A 23066-nucleotide genomic window follows, 5' to 3' on the forward strand; every position below is an offset into this window, starting at 1 on the left:
GTGAAATGAAAGCATCTGCTTGTATATAAAGAGAAAAGAACTAAGAAAACAGGGTGGATGATGTGAGGAGAGTGAACACATGGGGGGGATACGTGCACATACTTGCACAACTCTCAGAATGTTTTTTGTTATTTCCCCTGCCTGTGTGCCATCTGTGCTCTAATGCAGCTTTCTTTTTCCTCTTACAGCTTGTTTCACTTACTGAGGAGGTAATGGGGGAAAGCAAAAACCAATTCCTTACACTTCTCTGAATCCTGGGAAAGGGTCTGGCAAACTGGTTTTTCTTTCTTTACAGCCCCTGGTAGAGTAAGACTGTAAGGCTGAAAGTTTAAGGAAACGCCACTTGTTTTGTCCGTTCTGTCAGCACCGCTCCTGGTTGCTGTCAGAAGGGTAGATGGGCTTTTGGTCTGGCTACTTTGGGATGTTCTTACGTTTGACTTTCTTCCAGTCAGGACAGAGGATGCCAGCAGCTGTAGCTGGAGTACTTGGCTGTCCCTGCCAAGCTTAGAGTGTGGTGAAAAATAGCACTGCAGCTCTAGCCATTTCACATGCAGAGTGATTACACTGCCCCTCACAATACTGAAATGTTTGATTTGATCAATGTGTCCTTCCTAGCAAATGAGGGAATGATAAGGATAGGTAATTAGGAAGGAAGCTAGGTATTGTTCTTGGGTGTATATAGAAAGATCTGAAAATCTGGGACTCCAGGATTGGAAAGGCCTCATTGAATCATTATGTTGTATACATTTTTCTTAGTGGCAGCTACAGTGTCTGTTTTTTTCCGTTCCAAAACTAATTAAATAGTTTGGCTTTTGGGGACAAGATACATGGTTTGCTGGTCTGGGAATGCATATCGACTCTCAAAACACAACTTTTGCACATAGTATTATAAAGTTGTTAGTTTTGGGGATACCTGACTTGAAGAACTTGGAACGTCCCAATCTGTTCCTCACATGCTGGAAAAGCTTCCTTTTGGTAGAAGAATGTTGACTGCCCCATTGTTGTAGGGTAGGAGAAGCTCTTTTTATTTGAGTTAAATTTATTAGATAATTGTATCCTGGTCTAGGTCTTTAAATGTTTCTCATCACTATGCAAAACAAAGTTTGTATGTAGAGGTAATATCTTTTATTAGGCTAGTAAATAGAGTTGGAAAAATTAGACAAGCTTTCAAGCATGCAAACCCTTCTCATCACTGTAACATCTGAGGACCTAATTCATGTTGGTTTTAGTTTGTTTTGATTTCTTCCTAAAATAGAACTTCAGTTGCTTGTCCAACACAAGTACTTGCTCTGTAACCTACTACCTGCTTGCTGTACAGCTGGTTTGGGGGGTGCAGTTGGGCTGCATTCTCTGTCACATACTTTAGAAAATATTTTCTTAATCCTTTATTATATTCTTAAATTTATGTGTTTTTATTATAGTTTCTAAGTGATAACCTGAACTTTAAAAAAAAACGCCAATGCCTCTGTACTCTTTTTTCTTTGTTAAACTACCTTTTGCAGTCTGCCCACTTAAAAACTCATGCTCTTAAAATATAAGCTCCCAAACAAAGTCTTGCAATTTGAGCTTATCTCACTGGATCTGAAAGGAACATCTGATTTCCACTGCAAGGTATCACTGTAATGATACACTGTATCTAGACAAAGGGCAGAGATTTCTGCTTATCACTTCTAGGCCTTCTGCCAGTTTGAATACCGCCTGCTTGATAACTACCAGCAGAGGGAGCACATTTATTTTTAATAAACTGAATGAACGTGGACTAAATAGCTCTACTTACTTTTCCAAAATTTGCCAATGCCAAAAATAATGTATTCACACAACTGATTTGGACAACAGCAAAATGATAATTTAGTGTAACTTTTAGAATCTAGATTTGTGACAGTCATTTTCGACTAAATATTCAATACTGATTCCCTGTTATTCTTTACCAGCATTATAAAGTAAGTGCCATGCTTTTGTTCTCACTCTCATTGTGAGCCTGGGCAATTACTGTTTTGAGTTCCACCCAGCCAACAGAGGTGCAGGGAATCTGCACAAACTGCAACTTGAAGCAGAATCTTGAAAATGCTCTGTAACAATATATTCTGTTGGCTTCTAAGCAATATTGAAATCCATACTAATGATGTGGTACTGCTGTTTTTGCAATCTGTCTAACTTTTTCTTTATTTTGTCCAGTTTTTTGAACTGTCACTGTGGTATTCCTTTTTTTAAAGCTTTGCTTATGCTTTCGAGATGATGGTGGGCCTACATTGTGTTAGTAAAAAATAGTTTATGTTTTGCTGCTAATTTCAGTGTTTACAAATTTACAACAATGCTCAACATTTTTTATCCGAAAATTCCTATGGTAGTGCTGATGTTCTTGAAATAGTGACTTTCAAAATTTTTCCATGCAGAGAGACAGCCTGTAGTGAAAGTGAAGGCAGCTCAGATGAAGAGTTAACTGGTCCTTCCATGCAATCCCAGACTTCTGCTCAAGGTCCAGCTGAGGATACTGATGATGATGAAGATGATGAATTCATTGGGCCACCACTTCCACCTGGGTTCAAGGATAGTGATGATGATAATGACAATGATGATACAGAGGAGGAAGATAATGTAAGTATTTTGTTCCTCTTTAATGTTTTGATGCTTTGAGTGGACCCTAATTTGTAAGTGGGCTCTTTCCTTTATAATTGAATTTGCAGGTGAAGTATGACTGTTGTTTGAAAGGCAGTTGTTTTGTGTTTTTTCTAATGAGTATTCAAAAAATGCAAATGATTGTTTTCATTTAAAAATACCAGGATATATGCATGTGAATCTCAAGGGAAATTAATAATCAATTATTATATATTGTTTACTCTCTTTTGTTTTCACATTACAAAAGAACTATATAAATAAATATTGTATGTAAGTATTTTATATGGTTTGTTTCCCAGTGCATGTGTAGATTTTTTTACAAGGAAGAGGAGGTAGAAATGGACTTGCATTTAGGGAGAACAATTGTGCCAAAACTGTTCTGAGAAAATGAACTGTGGTAACTGAGGGCTTTTTTTTTCCATTTTGTTTGTTTTGGTTTGTTTTTTTTCTAAATCTAAATAAATGCCAGACCAGTTTGTTAGACTGAATATAGATTGTCTTTTCTATCTATGTTAAAATCAAGAAAACCCCTAATAGCCTAACTTGGGTATCGCAGATACTCAGTGGACGAATCTCTCTCTATTTAGTTAAAAGTTTAATGGCATGATGTTCATTCTCCAAAACTTCCTGGATTTAGTATTGTGTGGCAGTGGATTTTGTATGATAGTTTCCATGTTGTTTTGTAGCAACAATGGTAGGAGTCCTGTAAAAACAGCCTTATGCTGTTTTGAACTGTTCTGTAGCAGAAAAAAACTCTATGTCCTGTTACACAAATATAAACCTAATCCTAAAAAACAAATTCCCAGGTGTCTTAAGGGTTACTTGTCAATTCCTCTTCAGTTTTGACTAGGTGTTCAGCTTGTTCTTTTCCTATAAAATCTCTTACCTTGCGTCTTGTGAACTTTAAAACATAGGTTTAGACTACTCAAAATGAATGAGAGGAACTTCTTAAGCAATGACATAACTGATTTTTTAGAGTAAGCCTAACCTTGTATGATCACAATTTTGTGGTGTTTTTTGTTTGTTGTCCCCCCCCACTGCCTGGGGATAAGTGTTAGGAAATTCTGATGCCTTAGAGTTTTTTATTACTTTGTCTGATCTGCTTGACTTACTGTTGCATATGGATTTCTTTAATTATCAAATTGTACATTTTAGCACCATATCTCCTGTGATCTCATCTGTACCCCGCGCTTGACTTGTTCTATCTTAGGAAACCATCTGCGGATAAATTCCAAATTTTCCTTGAGAACGTTGTAAGGCTTAAGTTAACTTACGACTTACTATTGATCTGTATCGGGAATTCTCTTAACTTTTAGCTGTTATGGCACTGTGGAGTGAGTCCATATTCCTGAGGGCATCATAAATTGAGCAGATTTCAGTTGCTGTGGATCAGTTGTATTGAAGTCACTACTGCTTTTCTGCCAGTTTTCATCTGTTCTTCCATCTCAGGTGTGCTGGTTCATACATCTTCAACTCATAGTAATCTTAAAATACAGTGGTTTATCAAAAAATTTTATCAAACATGAATGTCTCCAACAGATAATCAGAAGAATAATTCCTGTCTTGAAAAGTACTTACATTTATTGATGCTGAAGGAAATCTTTAGTATTGCTGAGTTTTGTCTCTAAATACTTTTCAACCTATTTCAGTATCATCCAGAGTGTTAGCATGTACACAGATTGTGGTGAACCCAGATGCTTGTCATTTTGGAAAAAACCCACAATATGTTACACAAAGAACAACAACTTCTGAAAGTGCCTTTTAAAAGCTGCTAACTTTGTGCATGTATGTACTAGGAAGTGGTAAATCTCAAAATGCATGCTTGTTCACACAGGTGTTTTGTTCTTTCTTTGGGGTCTCATCAGAATGCCCTTATAAATCACAGCTCTCCCTAGCTGTCCCCATTTCTCTTCCCGGAGAAAAAAAAACAATCTTTTGCTCTGCTCTCAGCACTTCTGAAGCTTGTAACTGCCTTATAGCACTGAATAATTGAAGTCACACAGGGAGAAACAACCAGGCTTGGGAATCAAGTCCTGCCAGGTATCTTTAACATTTGGGAGAGTAAAAGTTCTCCAAGGTGCTCAAAGGATGTCAGTGTATATGACACTAAGATAAAACAGTGTAAACTTGAAATCATGTTATATCCTGGCAACCCCAGGTTACGCCTCATGTCTGCTAATATTTCATTGAACTATTGCACAAAACTTTGCATCAGAAATCTCTTGTAGCTATTCATCCTGATCTTTTCTACACAGACTTTATTGTTCATTGCTTTGTTCCTATGTTATGTCCTTACTTATTTTCTTAAACAACGTGAAAACACCAGAACTATAGGCAGCAGTTGTCTTAGGGGAAAAAAAAAAAGGAAGTTATGTTTCTGTGGATTGCCTTCTTGTCAGGGTCTTAAGGAATTAAGTTCATTTCTAAACTGAGTATCTCTAGATTGTTCTTCCTAATAATTAAGAGAATTTTGCATGTGTTGCAAAATCATAGAGAATTTTGATTAAAACCCACACTTACCAGATCAGCTAAATAACGGTGGTTCACTTCTTATACCTAAATTTTTCTTGTAACTCATGCCAGAAATTACTTGGGTTTTCTTTTGCAAATGAGAATTGATACAAGTAGCTTGTGGTTGGACCATAATTTTGTTGTAGGGCTGGATTAAAATTCGGGAAAACTTTTCCCATGGTTCCATGGTCCGTTAGAGGTGTCACTTTCTGTGGTTAGTAAAAAGCATTATATATTTAGCCTGCTGTAATTCCATTCTGTAGTTATATATATACTCCTTTCAATTAAGTGTGTTGGCAATCGTCTTGCGTACTTATCCCAAATTAGCAAAATTATTCAGTTGTGTCTAAGAAAGTTTCACCACATTGGTCAAATAAGCTATAATGGAAATACACTAAATATTCAACATCTGGTTTATTGCATCATCAGTGGAAGGCTGGCATCCTTTGACATCTTTTTTGTTGAGTAATTTTGGTTGAGTAATTTTATTAGGTTCACATGAATCAAGAGTCCTATACATACTACTCTTCCAGTTTATGGTATAATCATCTCTTTTGTCTCAGTAGTGAGTGCTATATAGATTCCTAAATGTAATTATGTTTGAACTACAGATTAGTACAAAGCTGTAGCAGACTCCTTCATATGTTCATGTTTATGGAAGAAATGAGGTCTTGTAGGAGAAAATAATTAAATGCTGAACACTTATTTACGTGGCATAGCAGTGTGAGAGAAAAGTATTACTTAATAATTGACAAATTGCAGGAAGATGCATAACATCTCTTAAGTGCTAAGACTATATATTTTTGGAAGCAATACATATGTTCCACAGAACAGGGTAAGGCTTTTAGTAGTAGAGGTAGCTTCTGAAGAGAAGACGGAGTTATCAGTAACATAATAGAAAATATCTATTTCTTCTTAATCCCTCTGTGCTATAGTGTGCTGTGTACCTAATTTCTGTTGTCCTCCATCAAAGATGGCTGCACCTTAGTAGGGATTTGTGCACTGAAATCTCTAAAATGCAGTCTATTATACATGTAAATAACTTTGGAAAAAGTAACTGAATTGTTACTTTAACTTGATGACTGTCGTGTGCCAATGAGAGATGGATTTTTAAAAAAATTTTATATAAGTGCTTGTATGCCTATCAGATTTATGGATTCTGAGTACTGAATATAATTTATTTTCATTATCTCTCTCCAAACGGCAGAGCGCATCTTGTTTAGCGAAACTCTTGCTTTAGTTCTGTAAACTTCTCTAGAATGCCAAAGGGAAAACAATGTGTAGAAACAGCTGATTTTATTTCAACCTGTCTTTCTCAGTAGTTGCTTTGTCTGCTAGTTGACTGTTTTAATTTCTAGCAAGATAGTGGTATTAATTTTTTATTTATATGTATTCGAATAATGCTACAACTGGCTTGAAAAAATGGAGTTACTGGAAACCAGAGTTAAAAGACCCTGATGAAAAGTTTCAGACAGAAAGGTAACTTGCAGACTGGTGTGATTTAAGTTCGTCTGAACTTAAGACAATAGTTACAAAACAGTCTAGAATAGATTTGGTTGAGAATAAGCAGAGCAACAGAAATATGAGACTTGTGGGTTTTCAGTCTAAACAGTTAATTTATATCTGGGAAGATTTTGTGTCAGCGTGGATGCCAGAGGCCTTTGGGGTCTAGAGCCTCCCCTTACTGCTGCTCATGAACTCAGTTATTTTCTTTCCTGTGAAGGGAATCAGGAAGCAGCTGTGCTTTCCTGATTTCCTGTTGATCGATTGGTGATCACAGTATGATCCTGTGAGCCCCAAGGAAGGCAGGTGTTACTGTTATGAGAACTCTGTGATTCCTTTTTCTTGCTTGTACATCAGGCTGTGGTTGGTACACATGGGGGCAGAACTGGGAGAGGAGAAATGGAAAGCTCCATTGAATAATTCTTTTGTTTTGTTTCCAGATGTGCTGTGAGACTGTCTCTCGTTTGTTATCATATTTTGCTGCTGAAGTAATTTCTTTAAAACACAAGTATCTATATTTTTGACCCTGAAGGAAACAAATTTTTTTTTAATAGTTATATGAGTTGCAGTTCTGTAATCTGAAGTCTTCTGAACTTTGTATAATATATAAAATGCATCAAAATACTGGCTTTGCCCTGGTAGCTTGCCACTGTCTCTCAAGCCTGACTTTAGATATGGTTTTTGTTATAGGAACAGTGTTTTTCCCTCATTGCTTGTTCAGTTGTTTTTGCTTTCTTATGAGAGACTGTCGATAGAGACATTTGTCAAAATTGCTTGCTGTGAGGTCAGCATCTTTTGAGTCTGGGGTTGGCCCAGGACTGCCCAGCTCACATTGGGTATTTTACTGAATAATCATCAGGTGGGAGGAGTAGCTGGTGATTATTATCCTTCATGGGAATTTTTCGTACCTTATTGGTGTTTTTATAGGAAAATGAATAACGGTAGTTAATTGCTGAATGTTTTGAATCAGCACTGTTAGTGTTGGAGTATTACACATTTCTGTAATTTACATTTACATGTCATACAAACTGAGCATAAATTTTTGAGGAGAGACATAGATACTGTATTACATCTGTGAATTCTGACTTGAGTTACTTTTTCCTCTGAATTTATGTAAGTTCATTTTATATACTCAAGTCGTTGTGGTAGCTGTTATAAAGCATTTTTCTGTGTTTGATTAAATTCTGTGTTAGTACTGATGGTAGTTATAGTTAACAAATAAATATTTAGATTTAATTACTTATTCATTTATTTAATTACTTATTCATTTAATTTATTTACTTTTTAATTTTAATTTATTTAATAAATAAAAATACTTTTTTAAATAAATAAAAATACTTTTTTAATTTTAATTTTATTTTTTTTTAATTTCATTACTTATTCATACTTATTCACCTCCATTTGTGCCAGAAGTGATGATTCCTAACAAGGCACAATATGCTTATAAGTACTTACACAAATATTTTACTGTGCTTGTTTTGTAGTGGTGTAAGGAATACTGCTGTATCAAGTATATTTTAAGGACAATATGTACACTTGGTATCAATTCCCTCTGGTATTTTCCTCTTGTTATAGTTTTCCTTTTTATATGAAAGGCTTGCATTAATTCGGGAAGTGAGTAAAATGAGAAGAAGAGTTGTCTGTTGTGATCTATTGAATTATGTCTATTGTGTGAACTGTTGTCTATTGTCTGTTGAATTGTGATCAGTGCTTTTCTGTAGTGCTTTTTCTCCTACCGGTGTAAAAACCTGGTTGGATCGCCAGTGCCAGTTTTTCACATGGTTGTAAGCTGAGAAGGGGAGGGAGGAAGCAGGGCATCTCCTGTAGTCTGAAGCTTTTCAGGTTTGGTTTCTATCCCCAAAAGTACACCTTTCTGGAAAACTTGAAGAAAATATTTTTGCTTCCAAGTAGGGATGTTCTAAAAGAGAAAATAGCTTGTTTTTCAGAGGGCAGATTCTTAACAAGGGCAATACTTCATGTAAATTTTGAGGTTGGGAGATACGGTACAGTCTTTGCCAACTTTTTTGCCCTAGGAAGATGCACTGGGAGCGTATCCAGTGTTTCTGCAATCAAAATAAAATCTGGCTGGAGTGCGACAGGAGACCAGCCAAAGCAGTCATGTCAGGGTTGGTAGGTGGACAGCTTTAAATCTAGGACGTAAGCATTTTTCAAGGTAGTGGATGACACCTATTAAAAGACATTAGTGAGAGAGTGTGTATTTATTAATGTTCTCTTCTACGTGTCATTAGGAAATGTGCTGAGATCTTTAACAGAACTTAATGGAGTGCTAGCATCTTGTGACACTTTTCCTCACTAGACGTAACAAGTATAGAGGTGGTTGTTGGAAGAATTTGCCAGATGGATTTACAAGGCTTTATCTTCTGTCTGGAGCTTAGTTACAGTTGATTCTCCTTTGGAATGGAGAACTATTTCTCCCTGCAGTACCAAAGGGATACTAATCATGTTGTAATTATGTCCCTGAAACAAGTACAGCCTTGAGCCTCTCCAAGGCTGTACTCTGATTTCGGCGTATTTCCAAAATGATAACATAGCCGTATTCCAAGTTTTAGAGTTGTTTTGAGACACTTTTAAATTTTTTGCAGAGGTTTAACAGGACATACCAGTAATACTCATTTGTTCGGAATGGAAGAAAGCCATTTCCTGCTGATTTAGATGGAGAATTTAAGTAGACTGTAATTGCTCCAATTAGAATTTGGCTATGGTACCAGGCTAAAAATCATGGTGTTGTAAAAATAAATAAATGTTATGGGAATTTTTAGTCGTCCTAAAGAGTTATAACATTTAGGCTGAGGATTGTCTGTCCTGGTAACTGCTGAATCTTATTTACCCAGTCATGTTTCATCTTGTCTAAAGAAGAAAAAGTGAAGTAAGCTGAACAAAGCAATTTTTGTGTGTGCAACAGAGACAGAAAAGTGTGGGTTTGAGGATGAGAGGCATTATTTTTTAACTACTTCTAGTCATTGATGCATTGATGAAAAATTGGTAGCAATTACTGTTGCTTTCAATTCCCTTTTGTGTTACCTTCCTATATAATCACGAGGAAAATACTTTTGTCATGTATATGCATAATATGTGCTTTGGTCTTGACAGTATTTCTGCTGTAAAAATCAGGAAAACATATTTTCTTTATATTAAACTTGGAACAAGTCATGGAATTTTTGTTAATGATCATTGATGTAGTTACTGGTGTTGCAAAGAATCAGAAAGATTATATCAGAAGTGAGTTAGAAAGGATTTGCAAGCTTCACAAAAATTAAAAGAAAACAAAATCAAATGCCTAAATTTTGTATAACAAAGCGCAGTGTAAGAATGTGAGAGATTCAGTCAGAAGCTGGAAGGGAAGGAATACTTAACATAAGAAACTGAGAGCATCATATGGACAATGTACAAGAGGAAGCTAACAGGGTAATTCCCTTAGGGAATGTTTACCTTTCATAAAAAAGCGTGGGGTATTTGCTCCTCTCCTCTCCAACCCAATGCCCCAGAGTTTGTGATTACCAGTTGTCCCCAGAGAAAACAAATGTATTTACAAGATCTGTATTTATCAATTCTGCAGAGCATAGTAAGGCTGAGACTTCTCTGCTGTATGTCATGCCATGCCTTTTTGGTGGCATGGTATTTGTTTTAATTAGTCAGTAATATGACTGAATATGAGAAGTTTTAGAATGTTACCTCTACAGATAGATACTTGCTCTTATGAGTTTGTTTCTAGAAATATTATATGAGAAAATTAATAGGTATATATTTGTTGACTTCAAGGTACTTAAAAATTAGAGAGAGGTGACTTTAATAGTATTAAATAAAATGTGATATAGAACGTAATTATTGTTACTACTGTCCTTTTTAACAAAGTTCAGAGATCTTCTTATGTCCTGTTTTTACTCTTCACCAGCTCCTTTAGAGACCCGTTACTAGGTCAGCCTGACCTGATGGAGCTTGTAGAAAGCTTATTTAGGAGCTGCTGGTACCATTTTGTATGTGGAAAGGGAACTGCTAACAGTGATGCAAAGTGTTCTTCGTCTCTGGGCCAGATACACAGTGGCTGTAGAATCTCCCATGCTTGAAACATGGGAACCTCATGCTCATCTCCCCTGAGACCCTTGGTTTCTGTATAGACAGAAGATTTTGTGGAAGCTAATGTCTTCTGCTGTTGTTAGAGGGAGAGTAGAAATTGTTTTTTTTTTTTTTTTTTTTCCCTGTCAGGTATGTTTAAGTCATGGGTAACCTTGAGGCTGTACAATTCTGTGACCTACCTCTTAAGAAAAAAATTTCTAAGTTTTTCTAAGCACATATTCTAAATGCGTATCTCAGTCACAAGACCATACTTTCAATATGGTATTATTTAACAAGAATACATAGTTGGAAATGTCAGGAAATTCTATTCATGCAATGGTATATGAACATCTGATCTGAAATATTCCATTACTTCCAGTAGAAGTTGGGATCTTTGCAGATGAAGAGACTGAAATGAAATTATTGAGAATGCTTACACAGTGAAAAGAAAGTGGTGACTACCCTCTTACATGATGCTTTTGTTGGCAATTTCAACAAATTTCCAATGTACTTACATAAAGAAGCACAAATAGCATATTGTTTCTATCAGTGTTAGAATATATAAAACATTTCTAAATTTGGAAAGGGAGCTAGCAGTGATACTAACACTGTATTCAACACTGTTGGCATCACTGTGGAATACATAAATGGAAGACAGCAGGTTTTCTTTGTATCTGGCGTGAGTGTTATCTTTTAGAAAAAGTTGTTTATGCTCTAAACAGAATAATGAGAAATACAGGTATAGAGAACTCTAGCTTGAATGAAGAGGAACATGAAGTGAATGATAACAAGTATTTGAAATATTTATGGTGGGGATGATTAAATAATTTAGAAGGGCTGTATTTGAAAGAAGAGTGTAAGTGACATGCAGTTACATTTCCTTTCCAAAACAAGTCTTCACAGGATTTTCGATTAACAAATGATTTATGTTAAACTGTTGGAACTGCAGACTGCTCCAGTGGTATCCTTGGAGAGCAATTTTGTTGACTCTTGGAATGTCTGCTGTTTGTTTAAAAGATGGCTTTGGATTTTTATGAATGTGAGACTACCACATGTAATGTTTTACAACTGCTGTAATGGCATCTCTTATTTGCAGGTGGGCACTTAGCAGTATAAAGGGACTATATATACTTGATGCTAACACTATCCAGATCGTACAACAGTCATACTGAACTTCCTTCCTTTACTCCCGCTTATCTCTTTTTGTATTTTAATACCTAATACAATTATTTTCGAATTATTAGGATCTTGAATAGTGTTTTGCTGAGTTACCTTGTCTACTATTTATAAACATTTATTCGATGCATCATTGTAACTGAGGATTGATAAATGTTCATATAACCAAATCTTATGGGAGTGTGTTACAAATGTTTTCTGATTTCCTTTCATAAACCAGAAGAATAACTTTCTCCAAAGGAACTGAAGAATCATAAAGAATCATTCATATAGATTTTTTTCATGGTCCAGTCCTGAGGCTTTCGAAATGAGTTTAAAGCTCTTAGTTGGATTCCAGTGAGTGCACTTGTTGCATTTTTGTAAACTGTTTATTCCTTTACTCTACTAGAAGTATTTTATTTTAATTTTGAAAATTATCCATTTTATATCTGTTGTTTTTGTAGAAAAACTTTTTGAAATGTCTCAAAGAATACCTACTTAACGAGAGATAAGATAGAAGAAAACTGAAAAAGAAGGCTTTTTACATCTATTTATATGAGGACCCTAATGTAGTTTGAAAAGTCAGGTGAGTTAGATGTAGCATTTGGTTTTCAAGTAAAACATTACTTGGTAAAGCAAAAGTTACTTTCACATCATAAGCATCATGTGCAAGAAAAGGTGATAAATTATATAACCTTTACATCCCAATATAAAAAAAAATAGTTCAGACAGGACCTTTATGCAGTAGGGATAAGGGAGCTTTCTGTTCAGTTTCCTAAAATAGAGCTTAATGCAAATAGCTAACAAATACCTATCTCATGCAGGTCAGGTTCCTAAAAAGGACCTGGGGGTGTTGGTTGAAAGCCGCCTGAACATGAGCCAGCAGTGTGCTCAGGTGGCCAAGAGGGCCAATGGCATCCTGGCTTCTATCAGGAATAGTGTGGCCAGCAGGACCAGGGAGGTGAGAGTGCCCCTGTGCTTGGCACTGGTGAGGCCGCACCTCGAATTCTGTGTTCAGTTTTGGGCCCCTCACTGCAAGAAGGACATGGAGGTGCTGGAGCGTGTCCAGAGAAGGGCAACGAAGTTGGTGAAAGGTCTGGAGCACAAGTGTTATGAGGAGCAGCTGAGGGAGCTGGGGTTGTTTAGCCTGGAGAAGAGGAGGCTGAGGGGAGACCTTATTGCTCTCTACAACTGCCTGACAGGAGGTTCTAGTGAGGTGGGGGTCGGTCTCTTCTCCCAAGTAACAAGCGACAGGACGAGAGGAAATGGCCTCAAGCTGTGCCAGGGGAGGTTTAGGTTGGATATTAGGAAAAACTTCTTCACCAAAAGGGTAGTCAGGCACTGGAAGAGGCTGCCCAGGGAAGTGGTTGAGTCTCCATCCCAGAGGTATTTAAAAGAAAGGTAGACGTGGTGCTTGAGGACATGGTTTAGTGGTGGACTTGGCAGTGCTTGGTTAACAGTTGGACTTGATGATCTTAAGGGTCTTTTCCAACCTTAATTATTCTATGATTCTATGATTATTTAAGGTTGGAGATCCTTTTCCAGCTAAATACTTGTGTTGACTTCAGTGGTACTACAGACACAGACTTCCGATTTTGTAAATGGGACTGAGTATGCATCATCAGTGGAACTACCAGCATGGTACCTTTGCTTTTACACTATTGATGAGACAGAAGATACAGACAAATTGTAGTTTGCTAGTAACAGAAAGAAGGTGATTTGTGACTTCCATTTTTCTTTCCGGGTTTAATTAATTTACCAGTGTTTAGTAAATAAAAATGTATGGTATTTTGCAGCAAAGTGTGCTCTCAAGATGCAAATAGGAGCTCATAGAACTGAGCAGTCTTCTGTGTGTCTGTGTGAGAGCAGTAATGGACTCCCAAAAAAATCACTCTGCATTCTGGGCAGCTTGGGACAGCGCTGAGCTCCTCACAGGGTAGCTACGAAGGGAGCACGCTGCAGAGGCATGAGCAGGTTGTTCATTCTCTGCTGTTGTGTCTCCATTGCAATTTATATACGAGTTACCTAGCTGATACACAAGTTTGAGTTTGTCTACATGAGATGCAGTCAATGTTCGACGTAAAAAATGTCCTATTTCTTTGATACACCTTAACCCAAATATTGCCAGCTAACAATATTTTTTTTCCTCCTTTCCTAAAATTTCACTAGAGGGCAGTGAAAACATCTTAGATGTATACCAGCCTTCATGGAACTTCTATTTGTCTCGCATAGTTTCTGCAGCCCTCTTTAGCAGCTAGCTTGGAACCAGTTCTCGGAGTAAATAGTACTATGTAAAGATTTTGATTGGGATTGTTTAGATGTGTGGAATTCATTGCAGTGAGCATGTGTACATTCTCATGTGGTGAAACACAAGGTCTTAAATTAAGGGCTGGACTGAGTCACGGTGTCCCTTTTACAGTATAGAGGCTCCGTAGGTGATCTTTCATGTAATAATGAGTATGAATGCAGGAAATAAATCCTGGAAGAGCTGTAGAAATCAGGAATAGAACTTATTTTTCTATGCATGACCAAACCTTTTGTCGTGGAAAAAATGGTTTTGAAGAGTAAACTATTCAATTAATTAATTCAAATCATATCTGGAATGAAAGCAAAAGCTAGAGTTCTCACCAATACGTGAGTTGGTTGCATGGAAATGCTAGAAAGCTTGACTTGTTTTTTGTAAGTCAAGTGTTTCACAAATACCACAGTATAGGTGATAGTTTCTTGTCAGTTACTGTATGATGTGTATTTGTAGATTACTTCAGATGTCAGAAGGAGCTGAGAACCTTTATTAGCATTGCAATATCCTATGAATTATGACAATTTTTATATTAATGTCTGCCTCTACTAGCTTATGTGAATTATCCGCTCTCTTGCTACCATGTAGTGCATGTAAACCATAGTACTTAATACTTTGTTTCCCTCTTCAAATTTAAAGACAAAAAAACATTAAAATATTTCCTTAGGTTACACTTATGGCTCTTTTCTTTTTTCCCTCCTGGTAAAAAGTGGAATTGTCAACTTCGGAAGATGAGTTGGAGGATGGAGAAGTTACTTGGGATTTATGCAGCAGCTTGCATCTTTAAAAAGAGTAGGAAAATAGAGCTGAATTTTTAACAGACACATCCCATGTCCGATTTAATTTTCTTTTATTTCAATTTATTAAAAGTATGAAAGATCTTTCGACTAAGTTTGACCATATAGCTTTTGCATATTGAAGTACTTCATTCTTTAGACCTTTTCTTGTATAGGAAGAAAAATCTGTACTGGGGCCGAAATGTATTCAGTCTCTGTAATACCAAGTATGTATATAATGTGGTGTGTGTGACTTTGTATTGATCACATAGTGGGATCAGGCCCAGACTGTATCTTATCCAGTGCTATATTGGAAAACAAACAAGAGGCATGCAGGCCAGAACAGGACACCCTTCTTTTCCAAGTTTAACCAGGTGACTAAGTCTTACTCACCATGTTCACTGTTTACCTGTTTGGTCTTGTGAAAACAATGATGATGCTAAATCTTGGGAGTTTCAGATCAAAACAAAATCTTGTGGCGGAACAAATGCAAGCACAGTAAAAAGGGTCTGTAAGTAGTACACTTCTGCTGCTGTGTCCTGTGACTCAGCATTTTCTCATTAGTCAAAGTTAATTAAAGGGACTTAAAGCCTCCTTGACCCCTCAGTATACAACTGTGCTAGTTCATGCTTGTTTTGAAATAGCAGAAATGAAAGTAATAGAAGACTTAGTTTTCTTAGAATACACAGAGATTGCCTGCTTATTTTGCTGTTAGTCGTTGTCTCCAAAAGACAACTACCAAAAATGGGTGACAGATTTTCTGTGTGTTATTGAGCCTTCATCTCTGGGCCTACTTTGAAGTCTGCCTTTATAGTTACTGCAGGTTGAGTAAATGTCTTGCTTACAAATATTGCAGTTTGGCTACACATGTGCAGGTACAAAGCAAATTTTATGAAAATGCTGGGTTGACAGGACTGAAAAAGCTGAATTAGGAGTAAATGATTAGATTTCATTCAAAAAATAAACTGTCCATAAATGTGATGGCTGATGCAGGCAGTTCAATTGGAAAGGAAAACCATGTCAGTGTTAGGTTTCAGGATGAATTTGCAATTCTTTCGAAGAGGTGAACTCTCATTCTTCATATTGGGAATATTCTAAGCAGAAGGCGAAAACAGTAATTAGTTCTTAAACTTTTGAAGTACATCTGAATGGCAACAATTATGGCACTTGAAACAACTCTTCGGCCTTTCAGAATTTTAGGGCACAATTTTCAAACTATAATTTTTCAACATTTTTGTTAAGATGTAATGTAACATAGATCTGTATATATCAAGAACATGCTAGGCTTCACTTAAAGTATAAATTGGGGTGAGAACTTTCTTTCTCAAGGTGGTAATCTTCCAAGTTTCATGCATCATCTGGATTTATAGAGCTTTATCTGCCTTTTTCTGACCAACCTGTTACTTAGGGTGTCTTGGAACATGCTGTTTTCTGCAAAGAAAGTAAACTTACATATCAGGCTATAACCACATCTATAGGGATCAGCTGGCTTTCAGTGCTACCAGATTTATAACCTTTTTCAGTACAAGTAGTCAGTGTACATGTCTTGCAAAGCACATGTCATGACATAACTGCTCTTGTTGTCTTAAATATAAGAATAAACGTATTTCTCAGTGACATTCTTTCTTTACATACATTAATTGTATTATTGCCTTTTCTGCTGAGTACCAAAAATATCAGGAAGGGAAACTCAAAAGAAAAAATACCTAGCTTAATCATCTATTGTGTCTACAGATTGCACATGCCTATTTTACAAGACCACTGTGACACAGAGTGCTGAATCATTGTAAAGACAACCCCTTCTTGTCCTACAGTATTAAGTCTTGGTCTTAGTAAGCATTCTGTGTCTTAAGACCGTCTAAAAAATAAATTGGTTTTTAACTCCATTAATTTTTCCTGTCGAAAATATAAAAATTCTGCAGAAGATATAAACTCCTATGGCTAGTTGCTTCTTTTTATATCACTTGTGTATTCTTCATACGTTTACTTTTCCTCAGGTTTTCCCTGCCTCGTTTAGATGACATACATGGGTGTGTGGGCACACAAAGTGAAATGTTGGGTCACGTGGAAGTGTGTGATAATTTTGTGACTGACTTCAGTGGATAGAAATATGCATGTCATCCAAAATTAAATTCTAGAAATAATGATGCCAGAGTAAACCTCACAGTATAACTCAATAGAAAATGTTTTAAAAATTCTGACATGGATCTCTCTTCTGCCAGTGACATCGTAACTTGTTTTAATGACTTCATTTGTTTTAACTTGGAATTTATTACCTTTCTTTTCACAGAGTCCTCCAGAGTTTTTCCTCTGTTCTGTGATTAAATGCTGTCTCACCAGTTTCTTAGGTGAGGGCAGCCAGTTGTTTTGAGGCTTTGGTTTTGTTTTTTCTCTGCAACAGACCTGTACTATATTGTAATTGATATTTCTTCCTAATGTGCTTTGCAGGGATCAGGCATCCTGTTGATCCTCTGTGTCCCCTTCCTGCTTATATCCCTATCTCTGATGACTCCATGTCATATTTTTCTCCGTTCTGAAGAGGAATCTTGGAAAAATAGGTTTTTAAAATATTAAATAAATATTTGTATTTGTATTGTGATTATGCAAGCCTGTAAGTAATAGAGTAAGAAAGGAAGTGTCTGCATTTAACAGCTGCACTTTTAAGGGCAGATCCTTTCAATTATATCTAAATTAATAGTATAAATAGTACAAGGCTTAGTCCAGTTGCTGTCCGTAAAATATTTTTCTTGGGGAAGGCAATTATGATACATTGAATAGACAGTGAATTTATGAGAAGGCCTAATGGTAGTTTTCTGTGATTTCCCAAAGTCTTATAGTCCAAATAAGAAACTGCAATCAGTGTTTGAATGCAGAATGAGCAGTAGTCAACTAATTCACTGCATTTTCAGCAAAAATATTAACTCCCTAGAGTAAGATGAATGTCGCTAAATCTAGATTAGTTATAACTATGCTATTTATAATGCTATTTTAAATGAGCATCTGCCCAAATCACATGATAGTTATGAAAACTAGTTCTATCCTGTCAAAAAATAATAGTTGTCAGCTGTAGTTTATGTAGTTTAATGCAATTTGCATTAATTTACCTCTTGGGAGTTGTCTCATAGCATAGGAACTAATAGAAGCTGCAACCCTGTCTGATACTTTTAGGGGGTAATCTCATGATGGACTCTGCAACCAAGTTTGAGTGAGTGGCAGAATATCACAGAAATTACCCAACTTTTCGGGCTGATTAGGAGAAAATTTTGTGTCTTGCTGCATCTTGAAGTACTGCATACAGTCTTGAAGTACTGTATACAGATTTATGATAGCAGACCTTTTATAGTATGAATCATACAAAGCTGTTAAATGATACGGAGGTGAATTAGACAAATAAGAACCAGTAATATGAGAAAACACTTTACAGTAAATCACTGAGGTAAGAACAGAGTGTGGATCCTCTGCTGTTTGTGAGGGAGGGAAGTGTCAGAAGAAGAGTTAGTCTAAGTATTACTCTGAAAAGTATGGAGAGAAAAAAATAATGAAAACGTGGGATTGCAGAGATTCATGTTTCCTTCTGGCGGTTATGTATGTATCAAACCTACTTGCTTTCTAAGTATAGTAAGAAGATTTTCTTTCTGGAGCCAACCTTGGCACTTCCTGTTTCTTCACCTTTTTGGAATAGTAGTTACTGATATAATTTTTCTTTGGAGCACTTCAAACCTAATTTATACGTAGGCAAGAAAGTATCTTTAAGCTATGTTTTCTCTGATGGCTGCATAACCACTAATGTAATTGGCTCACTTTCAGAACTAAATTGAGCAGGAGAACTTCCTAATAACTGGCTTTGGTTCAAAGCTCTTTGCATGTATTGCAGTTTTTGCAGATAAAAGAATTAAATCAGGAGTGATGGAGGCACATATAGTCTAAAAGAAAGATTATTGGTGGGTTTAGGCTTTCTTTTTTAGGAAATACGTCTTGCAGGCCAGGAGCTGATATGAGAATCCAAACACTTATATGTGCAGAATGTTTGTATTTGAAATAAGATTAATAAATTATATTTAATTTATCTTTAATCTGTAACCACTCATCTCTCATCAAAGAAAACAACCCAGCTTTAGATCTCATAGGTTTTCTGAAAACACTGTGTGGCAGCCCGCGATAATACACTGCCTGACTTCCCTCTGTGCCGTTGTTCTTGTTGAAAAGGCGTGGAGGAGAAGCTCTGAGGCACACTGACAATAATCTCTCAGTTTGGCACTTTTACAATGAGAAGGGTTTACTGTGTAAACGTTAGGCTTAACATGCCACACCTTGTTGTAATTACAAGTTCTAAGGAGGTCATCTCAGGTCTTTCATCCATTGGGGTAGATAGGTTAAATTGCATGCATTTCACAATATGGCTTATGGGTTATTTGAGTTCTTTAAGTGCAAGTTTGTGAACAAGCCTATCACTTGAACAGCAATTATCATCTCAGAGCAAATATCTATGAAAAATTCCAGTGTCTTAGCCAGTACTCCCCCACTCCCTTTATTGTGCAAAATTTTGACAGTGCAATGTGTATCTACCCTGTGCCTGTCAGTATTAATAGATATGTCTAAGATCTTGATACCCACAACCAACTGCAAAAATCTATTTATATGCATTTGCTCACTCTCGCTAGCTTGTTCCCTCACCTATGTTCCACACTACTGGAGTTGTTCAGTGTCATAATGACTGTGAGGATTTGAGAATGCGTGAATAGCTTATGGTAGGTTTTAATAATTTTTGTACATGTTTGTGTCAAACTGATGATTGTGTTTTAAAAGCAGGATTCTTTTGCTTTTTCGGTTTTCTTATTTCTGTCTTACACTGAAATTCCAAGAGCAAGTGGTTCACAGGTAGGAACAGGTTACCATCAGTGTCAGGGTTTTCCTGTTATGATAGATTGCCTTATACAGTGGTTTTTGAAATATTTGGTTTATGAGGGGAGACTTCACCTAAATAAAGTGTCCCAGGCAGAGTTTCTCCCTGTCTGTAGAGGTTCATCAGGGTCTCATGAGAGGAACCTGAAGACAAGAAGATGCCGTTATTCTCTACTCGGAGGTCCATTTTTGCCGTCTCAGTCTGGATATTACCTGTGGTAGCCAGATGAAATGAGGATCCAGAGTATCTGAATGTATGACACAGAAGGCAAGGTAAACTTAAAAAGCGAGCATGTAAAGAAAAGTGCCTTTGAGTAATCTGTATTTTGCACTTTATCTGTAAATAGAATAATGGCATTGAAAAACTCAAGGCAAAACAATTTGTTTTGTAAGCTTATCAACTGTCCATTTTGTGTGGCTCCCAAGAGGTGAAATGTAAATTGTTAAAAGGCCTGGGAAACAGTCAAACTCAGGACAGCAGTAGTGTTATGTGAGATAGCATTAGTTTCAGAACTAAACCATATCACTTCGTGGATCAATACAGGCTGGTGGATGAAGGGATTGAGAGCAGCCCTGCTGAGAAGGGCTTGGGGGTACTGATAGACCAAAAGCTGGACATGACCCAGCAATGTGCTCTCACAGCCTGGAAAGCCAACCATATTCTGGGCCGCATTCAAAGCAGCGTGGCCAGCAGGTCGAGGGAGGGGATTCTGCCCCTCTCCTCTGCTCTGGTGAGACCCCACCTGCAGTGCTGCATCCAGCTCTGGGGCCCTCAGCACAGGAAGGACATGGGCCTGTTGGAGCGAGTCCAGAGAAGGGCCACAAAAATGATCAGAGGGATGGAGCACCTCTGCTATGAGGAAAGGCTGAGAGAGCTGGGGTTGTTCAGCCTGGAGAAGAGAAAGCTGCGGGGAGATCATATTGAGGGCTTTCAGTACTTAAAGGGGGCCTACAAGAGAGATGGGGACAGACTTTTTAATAGGGCCTGTAGCAATAGGACAAGGAGTAATGGTTATAAACTAAAAGAGGGTAGATTCAGACTAGAGATAAGGAAGAAATTTTTTATGATGAGGGTGGTGAAACACTGGCACAGGTTGCCCAGAGAGGTGGTAGATGCCCCATCCTTGGAAACATTCAAGGTCAGGTTGGATGGAGCTCTGAGCACCCTGATCTACTTCAAGATTCCTCTGCTCCTTGCAGGGGGGTTGGACGAGATGACCTTTAAAGGTCCCTTCCAACCCAAACTATTCTATGGTTCTATATTAATAATAGGCATTAATAATGGGTTCTGGCTTGGTAGAATCTGAGCGCCTCATATGTATGAATGAACCTACCATACTTATTAATGTGTCATTATAGCACACTTGCAGGATGGGACTTTTTATCCCGTTTAAGTCATGATACTTACAGACACAAGCAATTTTCTTATTGAAAGTCTCACAGCAGATATGTAGTAGATATGTGGTCTGAAATCTGGAGTTCCTTGTTATCTATAGACTATGTTTTTCTTTCCTGACTCCAAAAGGAAGTAATTGTAGAGCATCATCTGAACATCCAAAATGGTCACCTTTGCCCTGTATAAGTGTGAGTTAAAAACATGTTGTTAACTGTCTATTATGACCAAGTTGAACATGCATGTTGCTATTAATCCATCTCAGCTAGATTAATGAGGTTATTATGTACACAATTAATAGTGACTTAATTTGAATCATATAATCCAAACTTAGATTTTTAGAATGTAAAAGGAAGAAGACTTTTCTGGTAACTCATGTAGTCTTTGTATAGTATGGAGTATCTGCAGCAGCTCCTTGTGGAGAAGATCAAGAAGCCTGTTGAATAATTTAAAGAAAGATCTCACAGGATGTGTCTGATATTCTACATTTTCTAACAGTTAAGGAGTAAGAAAAATATACGACATGTTAACATAATGTCAGTAAAAGTCTGTGAAATGAGGCATTTCAGTAAGGTATGATGTTCTTGAATTTTTGCCTTCTTTATCCATGCACACAGCTAAAATATTGCATATTGTCTAGGCAATGGATATTTATCTTAGTCTGGTTAAAAAGTGAAAGCATTGCTGCTGTATGCTTTTATGCCTCAGGCTCCTTGAGGTATGACTATAGTAAGTGTTGGATTTGACATGTGGGCATCATTCCACTTGAAAATGTGTTGGGGTCTTTACTCTGTTCCTGTATAATCCACAACTGAGGAATACTGAATAATAGTGGTTTAATTGCTATGTAGAAATCAATGGCTTTCTGTTTAGTTGTGTGTCTTGTCGGGTTTAATTGTAATAATTTGGAATTTTCAGACTACATTACATGTATAGAAATCAGTATTTTTGATATGGTACGCTGGAGGAGTCTCAATATTTACAGATACTATAGTAAGAGATATAAATGCATAGAAGGTAGGCATGTTTTATAGTTCTTGGGCACAACCTTTAAAAATGATGGGGTTTATGATTAAAAATAAAATCAAGATATTCACACTGGCTGTGATTTTTAACCTAGTGCTTAGTATTTGCCCTGAACATTTTGGAAGTTACTTGCAGTGTCGTTGGGTATTACAACAGTTTTAACGATATTAGGTACGTCATCTGACCATAATGCACTACCTTCTTCTGACATAAGCTTTAGTTAAAGGAATATACCTGAGTGAAGTGTGGAGAAGGGTGTGTTTCTTCCAAGCATGGACCTCACATGTCTGCAATATAAATGTATCTTTTCCTCTTTCCAGATGCATAGTTAAAGTCACTTAGCAATTTATTCTCATGTCACATTACATAAAATTGTGCTGCTATAAGACAGCTTAAATGTTAATGTTTTGAAGGTAATTTATGGGTGGCATGGGAGAATTAGTAATCGAAACAGTAATAGAATTGGAACCAGCTGTGGGAGCTAGGTAGGAAATTGTCCTTCCTTCCTGCAGTAACTTAGACATGCTGTAATTTTTAACCCCCACACCCCTACCTTCACCCTGTGGTTGTACATCTTATTTGCATGACTAGGCCCGGCCCCCGCCCCGTTTTAATTCCTTATCCTAATTGATTAGTAAGTTTGTAGACAACTGGAATATTTGTCACTAAGTGGGATGGTATGCATAAGTTTGTGTCTCAAGATCCTGGAGTAAACATTTGAGTGAACACCTTTTTACAATCACAATTGGAGAACTGTTGAAAAGTATAGTCTGTGGACAACTCTGTCTAGAGATGTGATTGTTTAGTTTTG

The 23066-nt window shown here is 36.9% G+C and overlaps 1 protein-coding gene across 1 annotated transcript in view; it reads left to right on the forward strand.

Annotated features, from left to right (window-relative positions):
- WDR70 (WD repeat domain 70) overlaps positions 1-23066 on the forward strand; it is a 139439-nt gene that overhangs the window by 4050 nt on the left and 112323 nt on the right. The window contains exon 5 of the mRNA XM_082336772.1: positions 2394-2595. Within this exon, the coding sequence (XP_082192898.1) occupies positions 2394-2595 (202 nt within the window). The remainder of the gene's footprint in view (positions 1-2393; positions 2596-23066) is intronic.

This window comes from Platalea leucorodia (assembly GCF_965183815.1).
Source record: "Platalea leucorodia genome assembly, chromosome: Z".
Taxonomy (NCBI): Eukaryota; Metazoa; Chordata; class Aves; order Pelecaniformes; family Threskiornithidae; genus Platalea; species Platalea leucorodia.